The sequence below is a fragment of the Nematolebias whitei genome, chromosome 5, assembly GCF_014905685.2.
Source record: "Nematolebias whitei isolate Nwh7 chromosome 5, NemWhi1, whole genome shotgun sequence".
NCBI classification, from domain to species: Eukaryota; Metazoa; Chordata; class Actinopteri; order Cyprinodontiformes; family Rivulidae; genus Nematolebias; species Nematolebias whitei.
In genome coordinates, this window is record NC_056502.1 from 33989044 (window position 1) to 34000394 (window position 11351).

Genomic DNA, 11351 nt, shown 5'->3' on the forward strand with positions numbered 1-11351 from the left:
GACTACATAAAAGGGTGCCTGATCTGTGGCCAGTTTCAACCATCCAGACCACTTCACAGAGCACCACTGCATAGTAGAGGCATTGCATTTCCATGGTCGGACCTCCAGATTGACTGGGTCGGACCACTCACTAAGACCTCTAGAGGAAATAAATATTTTCTCACGGTAACCTGCGCGTTTACCAAATGGGTAGAATGTCTACCAGCCCCTAATGACACAGCACAAACCACTGCTATGTTATTAATGAATCATGTATTTTCAAGGTTTGGACTTCCCCTTAGGGTGAACTCAGACCAAGGTACACACTTCACAGGTGAAGTAATGAAGGAACTGTGGAAGACGCTAGGCGTCAAAGCCAACTTCCATATTGGCTACCACCCACAGGCTTCAGGCCAGGTTGAGAGAGCAAACAGGACTGTGGTGAGTATTTTGAAAAAATACGTAGCCGCAAACCACAAGGACTGGGACGTGAAACTCCCTCTGGTCCTCATAGCCATAAGGGCCACTCCACACACGTCGACTGGCATCGCTCCTTTCGAGATGATGACGGGTCGACAAATGACTCTCCCTCTGCACCTGTTGTACCAACCAGGCGATGCTGCCATGGCAACAGCCTACACCACACAACAATACATGAAAGACTTGGAAAGACACCTTAAAAACACTTTTGCTTTCGCACAGAAAAACCTGGAAAAATCAGCTGAAGGACGCAAAGCGTACTACGACCAAAAGGCCTCTCACGAGGAACTCCAAGTGGGAGACAGGGTCTGGTACTACACGTTTGCACCCAAAACTGGGAGAAGAGAGTCCGGGACCGGAACTCTCGCCCGTAAGCTGATGCCCAGATGGACTGGACCCCATCTGATAATCGACAAAGTGTCTCCAATTATCTACCAGATAAAAATCAGTAAAGGCCAAAAAGAACCAACTGTTAAATGGGTACATCGAAACCAGGTTAAACCACACAAGGCGTGCAATAACTCCTCAGGAGACAAAGATCTCACAAAATCTGACCTCGTGGGAATAAGGGTCATCCAAGCAGAAGATAACTAATGGATAATAAACTTAACCATAGTTTAAATTCACAGGACCTACCCTTGACCACTACGAAGCTAAGACCTACCTCTTTGTGCTTCCATAGGACAATGATGGTACCACTCCTGGTAATCTTCACCCTCTTGGGTGCCACCCAAGAAACCAAAGCCCTCGTACAAGCGGTAAATGACTTAACTCGTAAGGTTGAAGCTGATTACGCTGTCGCACACCTAATGGATAGGATTTTTGCTGACATGCTTAGAGATATCAGTTCGTCGGTAGATACACTAGCCACCGGTAGGATCCCACCGTATCTAGTCTCTCTACAGATGGTGAACGACATCCTCAGCTCCGCTACGCACGAAAAAGTTACGCAAACACAGGCACACCTGGCTTACACTCTCGGTAGCGCAATCCCAATCTACGTCAATCACAAAACGTTGGAAATGGCGTTCATTATCAACCTACCGATAATTCCCTCAAACGGCATATATAGACTCAGGGACGTCGTAAATGTTGGCAATTGGCACGGCGAAAACCATGTTCAGATTGACACACCAAGGATGGTTGCGTACCACGACGACAACCCCTCAGTTTACCTAGCTCCAAACCTGCAGATGTGTGTTCTCACTCGGGAGATACACTATCTGTGCCCGAGCAAACCGTTTATGTGGAATAAAACCGCGGGCATATGCGGATTAACACCTATTCCGGAAAATTCTAAGTGCTCAACGACCGTAACGCCTCGACACCTGGCTAAAGATGCAAAAGCGGAAATAATTGGCTCTCGTTGGCTAGTGAACGCTCCTCAAAGAAAGGCGATCATAGCCTACGACCAACCCGGGGCAAATAGACCTTTGACGTTACCGGACAAAACAATGTGGATCAGTGTTCCCCAGGGAACAACCATACACATTGGTGATTTGACGCTCTATCACCTCGATCCGGAACGATGGGACGCGACTCTGGATGACTCAGAGTACCTGGGAAATATGTCTATAGACATAGATCCAGAGACTCTGGGAAGGATCCGTTTTGAAGGCACCCAAGTCGTCGACGTGGAACCAATAAACCGAGTTCTCAAGTCCCTCAGGTCCACAACTAAGAACCCGATCCAACCAATTACCTATGCGTGGTCGAGCGCGGACACATTAATCATAGCCCTGCTAATGACGATAACCCTCGTATTGTGTGGGATACTCGCATCCCTGTTCCGGGGCCAAACGTCACTCCGAGTCGACGTGGATCGCCATGCAGCGCACCTCGATATGATTATGCCTCGCGTAAGCGGGTCCGCAAAGAAGCCACTCACACGGGACAGCGTGACTGAAACTGACAACCAGGGTGAGGGGAAGCAGTGAAACGATGTTTCTAGATGCTTAGTCACTACTCTTGTCGGTGTTGAAACGTTGTTTAGTTGATTTTGGTTGTTTCTGTGGTAAGAATGTATCTTGTGTGTAAGTTAAGTTAGAGACTAAGAGGCCTTTAACCATGCCAACATGAAGTTCATTCGCTAAATTGCAATCCTTGCGGAGTCAATGTATATTATTGTTACCTTAAGTACCATAATCTACATTGATCTCACATCGCTTAAGCCGAACCTACTCGAACAATTCTATTCGGGGGGATAGCTAATTCTTTTTGATAAGTCTCGCCATAGACTTCCAAAACGTTTATGGGGAAACCAAACACCCAATCTCAAGTCGTTCGTCTAAAAGACAACAGACATTTGAACCAAACTATATTTTGCCATGTAAAGCTAACTTAACCCAAGTTAGAAATGGAAAAGTAGTTTGGAACCCTTTTCTATAGGCTTAAACCCCTGTAGTTACCCCTTTTCAGCATGCTCCACCCCTTAACTGGTAGTCGTAGCTGTTCCCAACCATAATAGCTACACACCAGGTGCATATAGTTTAAGGCCTTATGTAAAATCCCCTTCATAAGCCCACCTTAAACCACATAATTGCATGACACATTGAACCAGAACGGCACAGGCTGGACGTCGCTGGAGACAACCTTCGCTGGAGGCGACCTGCAATCCTGACGTTGGTCTCCACTCTTCATCCAGTGGCCGCTTCTTCAGTTCAATCCAAGGGTACCCCTCTGTATGCTGATTAATCAACACTTCCAATCGTTGTGGATTTACCATTGTGGATTATATGACTTTTTCCAATGGATTACAGACTCTGTGTCCAAGGGGTTAAAGCATTGCTACAATGGAATTATCGAGACGATATGGGATTATAATCAACACAATGGAATTACCAAGAACATTGTGGAATTACCTTGACTTTTGTTTTCCTTGCTGGATTACTTTTGACTTTTGTTTTCCTTGCTGGATTACTCTTGACTCTTGTTTCTTTGCTGGATTACATCAAGCTTCAAGGACAATTGACGGCGTAAGTCCATAGTTGGAATTCATCCCCATGGACAGGTGATGATTTCCAAAGGGGGGACTGTAGTGGACTAGGCCCATGTCAAAAACTAAGTCTAAGGTCAAAAATCTTGACCTTAAGAACCTTGTGGGACAGGAACTGTCATTTCATTGATTTGAACTCAGAAATACAGGTTCACCCATCCTGAGACTTTCTTTCTTGAAGATTCAAGTGAAAAGAACACTCTCTTTTATTATCATTACTATTTTTCAAATGTTGATAATCAAAGTGTCTTAGTTCAAACCATTTTAGATGTGGCAGTGAACTAATCAATTTTATTAACTGTGTAATGATTTTTATTCTCATGTCAAAGCTGTAACAGAATAATTATGCATTTTCTGATTTCTGCCTTTGAGTGAGCAAGTGTGCGTTTCCAAGGTTGGAGTCAAACGAAAAACAAGTTGTTGAACGAACTGTCATGTTTTTAGAATCCTCTCAGACGTAAATAGAGAAGTTTTGGCACCTGTTTCTGAAACGCGCCAAAACAAAACTCTCTCTGTCTGTGAGAACATTTCTGATCTGTTTCATAACAATTCTCGCTGTCTCTAACCTCTTACGTCACAAAACACACCCCGTCTGGTCGGTTCTGACCAATGGTAATACTCCCAAAAGTGAACCGGGAAACAGCTCTTTAAAATGTCAGTACTTCCTGGTCTACTCGGTCTTGGTTCTGTTGAAGTTCTGATGGAGTGCTGGAGAAGTTCCTGACATGACAACAGAGCTCTTCCGAGTTCCATGGGATTATAACATTTTCCACTGAGGTGAATATGTGTCGAACAGAGCCTCGCCATTACTTCGGACGAGTAACAGCATCCTACTGAGACGCTGAAAGGGTGCGTTAAACGGAATCTCACCTGAGACATCTCCAGGTAAAGGAGCCGATTTCATCACCTAAGTGTACTGTAAGGAAAAGCTGAAGAAAGCCGGAGAGTGTCGATTCTGGTGAACACATTTCTCCCCTCACACACCATCTTACTCCCTCTAAACTTCTTTCCATCTTTAAACTTTTCTATCAAGTAGAAATTCTTCCAGATATTTTAGAAATGTCTGTGTAAAATGCTCACCCACATTCATGTGGGTAAAAGATCATAATTGTACAGTTTTCATAAATGTCTGTGGTGAAGCAACGGAAAAATCATGGCCGTATGATTTTTCCTGATTGATTGCTTATGTTGTTATTTTCATAATTTGCCAAATTAATGTAAATGTTTGATGTTAAATTTTGATTCTGTAAATAAATGACCGCATTCATTTTGATGGGTCAAATATAAATGACGTCTCACGTTTGCATTTCCTTAAATTCAATGCACGTTTTATTCAGTCCAGAAAAATGAGGAATCCGTGTTAAATGATGAATATATCTGAGCATCTGTTCATCTACAAGTATAGGCGTAGCCCTTTAAGCGTCGGGCCTCACTGGCTCCTAAATGGCTGAAGAAAAAGCTATTTTTGGGAGCCGATTTCCCACTCTTAACGTAATTTATAGGGACCGGGTGGGGCCCACACAGCAGGTGGGTGTGGACTAAATTTTTCAGTGCGATGCTTTGCATATCGGGATAAACCCACTAAGCGACAGCCTTAAAGGGCTACGCCTATACTCATAGAATCTGGGGTTACAGTACGTAATCAACGTTTCATACACATGAATTTAAACAAAGTTTGGCTATTTTAATAAATAGTTTACTTTGCATTTTGGTTGAAAAAAGTTATTTAATCTGATCAGATAAAGTAATTTGTCATCACTGCAAGCCAGAAAATGATTTACCAAGTTGAATCAGCTTAAAATAGTGTAACCATACCAAGAGTTACATCATGTCACCAGGTTTTGCTCCTTACCAAGCCAGTGTTGATGGCACCACTCGTCTTTCTGGGGTTCTCGTGGATCAGACCAGAGACACCATGAAGAGGACTTGCCGAGAACTGCCCAAGGTAGCTGACCGTCACTGTGACAGCTTCAGGGGTCTGTGAGAGCAACAGCTGATGAGAAAGTGCACCGTTCATCTGCACCTTCTGCAAGATTGGACTTCAAGCTAAGAACTTGAGTCTTGCAGTGAGAAAAGACTTCATCTTCTGCAGTTAGTTAAACCTCTAACAATTGTAATTTGAGCAACACGTTTATCTGCTCAGGAGTTGAACGAGTGGATCTTGGCACGACCACCAGGATCAGCTCCAAAGACAAACGGTCTTCCGATCCGGGGCCAGAGACGAACTGCCTTTCACACAAAGACACTGTGCAAAACAACAGCTCTGAGAAAATTGTTTTGACTAACTAGGGAACATTGTGGTTCCCCTCTGAAGAAAACAGCTTCCAGCTCAAAGAACTACTTTTTCACAGCTGTCTCTGAAGAAACAATTACTTTCTGAAAAACAGAACAGAGAAATGTTATTCACATTGTAATATTTCACATGATTTCATTATAATGATTGAAAACAACAATCAGAATGATTCATGTTCACACTCGTTAATCAAATAAAACAAACTTCATTAATGATTCGTTTTTCTTTCTTAGAAACATAAGCAATAAGATAAACAGTCAGACTGTTGCTGACTCTGTATCCAAGGACAGGAAATGTGTGGAAAAACATCAGTCATTACTGAAGTCAAATGTGACTTTGAAAAACACAAATCATGGTGAGTCTGGAAGATGAATAAGGGTCAGAGGTCATAGAGCAGTGCAGCTTCATGCTACACTAATCTCAGGTGTAAAAAAAACCCCACACAGATTCCACCATCCATCCATCCATTTTCTTTACCCGTTTATTCCATTTTTGGGTCACGGGGGTCGCTGGTGCCCATGTCCAGCAATCACTGTGCGAGGGGCGGGGTACACCCTGGACGGGTCGCAAGTCCATCACAGGGACACATAGAGACAAATGAGACAAGTAACCATTCACTCTCTCACTCACACCTAGAGACAATTTAGAGTTACCAATCAGTCTAACATGCATGTTTTTTGTCTGTGGGAGGAAACTGGAGTATCCGGAGAAAACCCACGCATGCACGGAGAGACCATGCAATCTCCACCCAGAAAGGCCGCTGGACCGGGGTTTGAACCAAGGACCTGCTCGCTGAGAGGCAGCAGCTCTACCAGTTGCGCCACCGTGCTGCCCGGGTGATTCCACCATGTTAATGTTTATTAAATAAAAACAAAAAGTAATGTTAGATTCAACTTAAGAATCAGCAATAAGTGACACTTATTTAGGTACTTCTTCCACAGCTGCTGAACCTTCAGTGTTTAATCTAAAAAAAATAAATAAAGCCAAGTCCTATGGACAGTTCTCCTTTGTTGAAATGTTTCGTCTTTCATCCATAAGACTTAATCAGTCTGAGGAGCTGCAATCTTATAAAAAGCCCCGCCTCGTAGTGCATCAACCAGTTTGACAGCTAAAGCTGTTCACATGATAACAGAGGACCAGTCTAACAACTGATCGTTAGTGCTCTGATGGTTGCTTGCTATTCACAGAGGGCTGAGTAATACTAGCAGTAACAGCATTGTAAGAGAATCTCAAACACACACACACACACACACCCCTTGTGTTTTAGACCCATGTGCAGGCAGGCGAGCGAGGCAGGAGTTTAAAATAAAATAAATTTATTTAAACAACAAAACAAAATGCTGTCGATGCAGCAAAACTTACTCTGACAAAACACAATCAGGAACAAGACTGAACAGGACATCAGAGTAAACGGGCAGATCAGATCATCGGGTGGACGGAAACAGACAGGGCAGAGGATGACCGAGATGTCTGAGTGAATAAAGAACAATGACCAGACGTATGTGTAGTGAAGAGGAGAGGTTTAAGTAAGGCTGAGGGAGAGAGATGATGATGAGTGCACCTGGGCAGGTAGCTGATTAGGGACAGGTGAGAATGATCGAGACTGGAGACTGGAGAGACAGACTGAGGAGTGAATGAGAGTGACAGAAAACAGACAGAACAGAATCACACAAGGAGCAGAATGAAAAGTATAAGAAGCAGAATCAAATAGACACAAAAAGCAGAAAAGCGGAAAACACAAAAATACAAGACGGACCACGGACAGACTGTGTCATATACAGTATATATACATAGAAACATCTGATATTATTGAGTTAAGATCATGAAAAATGGGATCAAATTACTGAAGTGTCTATTTTTTCATTCATTCAACCTTTATTTACAACCCAGGAGATTGGGCTTTTTCAGTCATGGGCCCCAAACTCTGGAACAACCTGCCCCCCAACATCAGGCAGGCCACCTCCATTCCTCACTTCAAATCCCTACTAAAAACTCATCTGTTCTCGCAGGCATTTCACACAGTGTAAATTGATCTAGTGTTTTTTTTTTTAATCTGTGACCCTATGTTTTAAATGCTTTTTATTAATTCTTCAGTTATTATTATTAGTGTATTGTGTTTTTTCTCTTTAATTTTACTCTCATTGATTGTCATTGTTCTTGTTGTTAAGCACTTTGATAACAGTTTCTGTTTTAAATGTGCTCTTTAAATAAAGTTGACTTGACTTGACTTTATTTAAACAGAGAAGTCACATTGAGCATCGAAGACTCAATTACAAGTGAGACCAGTTTGGACAGACAATAAAAAGTGGTGAGAAATGACACATAGGGTTTGGAGACAAAATAATTTCTAACACGCTCTTAATTTTTGGTTGAAGGTCAACAGCGTGATAATGAAAAAAAAAATCTTGCACTCTAGCACATAATGATGCCGATATTATGCAGGGGGGGATGCAAGGACGGCGAGCAGCCAGAGAACAACACACAGAGGCACTGCAGAGTTCAGATAATATCACTCAATTCAAATAGTTCCCTCTGGAGAGATTTGTACACAGGGGGGTGCCAAGTACGGCCAAGGACGAATCCAAAGAGCCCTGAAATGATGACAGAATGGTTATTCAGCTGGGCTCCTCTGAAAAGTCCATGGAAATTCCTCAGTAGAAGGGGAGGCTTAGTTTTACAAAATTTCCAGGCGGGTTGAGATAAGATGGCCTGTCAAGGCCAGTCAGGGAGCTGAATTCAGATAAACACGATTGTTTTGGGGACAGGCAGAACTTTAATGACATCTACCTTGATTCTGTGTCAGTCCGCTCGGTTCCGAAACGTCCAAATTACATGGTCACCCCAATGGACCGTGCCTGAGAATAATCACCGAGATCTGCTCCATCTTGCCAAAGTATTTGAGTCTAGGTGCTCGAGGCACGAACCAAGCCATCATAAGGCAGGCAGCCTGATCGGGTGCAAATTTGCTGCTGACGACTACCTTGATTGTAGATAAACCAGGAACCAGCCAAATCCAAAAAGCAGGAACCTGTTGTCATAAATCCATTTATAAATGCATCCTTAAAATGCACAAATGGCAGCAGAGATAGACACATCACTCAAACGGTTCACACATTTGTGTAAATCTGTGTTAGTGAGCACTACTCCTTTGCTGAGATAATCCATCCGTCTCACAGGTGTGGCATATCAGTATGCTGATTAGACAGCATGATTATTGCACAGGTGTGGCTTAGGCTGACCACAATAAAAGGCCACTCTAAAATGTGCAGTTTTACTGTGTTGTACTTACACAAATGGTAATGTGTTAATTCTAACAAATGAACTTAATATTGTGTTGTTACGCTAATAATACTCTAATTTACTATTAGATACTCAAATTTATTATTTAGAATCTGTTGCACTTTATTTTTGCTATTTTGAAAGGTTTTCCTAATTTGGTACTACCATAGTACCATGTAGTCCTTTTTAACTTTATCTGTATTGTGTATACAGTACAGTGTATACATGTATTAAAACACAAACACCCAGCAGAAATGAAGCAGGTAGTGTGGAACCAAAATAGACAAGGAACAGAACTTAGTTGGACTGAAGTGAAGTGTGATGCAATAAATGTGTGACAGAGGTACACCAGAGAAGTGCTGTGTTCAACGGTTGCTACAATGTAATTAATAAAGTTCACAAATTATTATTTGTGAACCCCACCCCCACTCCCCCCCACCCCTGCTTTTCTCCCTGTACACCAACTGCTGCACCTCCAGCCATGACTCTGTGAAACTTATTAAGTTTGCAGATGACACCACCCTCATCGGGCTCATCTCGGACGGTGATGAGTCTACATACAGGAGGGAGGTGGACCGGCTGGTGACCTGGTGCAGCAGCAACAACCTGGAACTCAATGCCCAGAAGACAGTGGAGATGATTGTGGATTTCAGGAAAGCCACAGCCCCTCTGCCCCCCCCCCCCCCCCCCCTCACCTGTAATGATACCCCCATCACCACTGCAAACTCTTATCGGTTCCTCGGCACCATCATCACCCAGGACCTCAAGTGGGAGCCGACCATCAGCTCCCTCATCAAGCAGGCCCAGCAGAGACTGTACTTCCTGCGACAGCTGAAGAAGGCCAAGCTGCCGGCCAAGCTGATGGTGCAGTTCTACACGGCCATCATCGAGTCCATCCTCAGCTCCTCCATCACGGTGTGGTACGCCGGGGCCACTGCCAGGGACAGACTGAGACTGCAGCGCGTTGTGCGCTCAGCTGAGAAGGTGATCGGCTGCAGCTTTCCATCCCTCCACGACCTGTACGTCTCCAGGACTGTGAGGCGAGCAGGTCGGATCACAGCTGACCCTGCTCACCCTGCACACGGACTGTTTGAACCACTCCCCTCAGGCAGGAGGCTTCGGTCCATTCGGACCAGAACCTCCCGCCATAAGAACAGTTTCTTCCCCTCTGCTGTTGGACTCCTGAACACTCATAATGCTACCTCATAATTTCTGCTTTGGTCACATTACATCTGTATTATAACTGAATACTCCATCTGTACTGTTCTCTAAGCTTTCTTTTATTGTTTTCTATTGTATGGGTGTACATATGGTTATGTTATGTTTTCATTTTTACTTTATTTTACTTTATTACTATTCGCACCTTTATGTCGAAGCAAATTCCTAGTTTGTGAACCTCATTCATTGACATGGCAATAATAAACTGATTCTGATTTATTTTCTGCATTCAAACAGTCTGTACTAAACCTTTATAAGGGACAGAAAAAAAAATATTTTTGAGAGACAGCTGATGTTTACATTGGTATATCAAGAAAACCAGAAAAAGAAAATGAAGAATCTAAAACATAATAATAATAATCACTTGATCAGTGTCTCATCACAACTATAAACTCAAAGTTACAATCTGAAAAAATTATTTCAGTTGACAAAACTCAGCAGAATCGTTAACCCAAAGTCCAGCGTGGAGTGGCTGAGTGAACGTGGTCTGGACTCTGTGGAGGAGAGTCCTGGTTTCAGAGACTCTGTAGAAGGACAGAACACCTGCACTGTGGTCCAGGTACACTCCAATCCTGGAAGAACCAGGACCTGACATGAAGGTTTGGATGTTGTTGTGACAAAATGTAAAACTGTTTTGAGAACAATCTAAAGACCACGATTTGTCATTACGTCCAAATTTAGATTGATCTCCTATTCTGCTGATGTTCTTGTATGTGACTGCTACAGAAGCTCCTGTTCCTCTCCACTCCACCTCCCAGTAACAACGACCAGTCAGACTCTCTCTGCTCAGAACCTGCCACCATTTAATGAATCCGTCCGGATGATCAGAATGAGGTTGATATATTGCTGTAACTTTTCTGTTCCTCTCTGACAGTAACAATCGTGTGTGTGCCGTGTTTGGATCCAGTGTGATGTCACATGAATATTTGAAGAATCCAGATCTGCTCTTTGGTTCTGGTCCTGGTTCTGACAGTAAAACGTCCACCTCAGAGACAGTCAGTGAGACGTTTGTCCATGTGTCTCTCAGGGTGTACTGCAGTTTGTCTCTGAGCTCCTCCATAGCTGCTGTCACGTCCTCAAAGTATCTCAGAGGACGGATGTTGAAGC

General features: G+C 43.3%; 1 protein-coding gene across 1 annotated transcript; it reads right to left on the reverse strand.

The window, feature by feature from the left end:
- Positions 1-10659: 10659 nt before the first annotated feature.
- LOC119410385 (tripartite motif-containing protein 16-like) lies at positions 10660-11349 on the reverse strand (the record flags this gene model as incomplete). Its single annotated transcript, XM_037677297.1, has 1 exon — positions 10660-11349. A coding segment is annotated over one exon (690 nt), but the record flags the coding sequence as incomplete, so codon positions are not given.
- Positions 11350-11351: the final 2 nt, after the last annotated feature.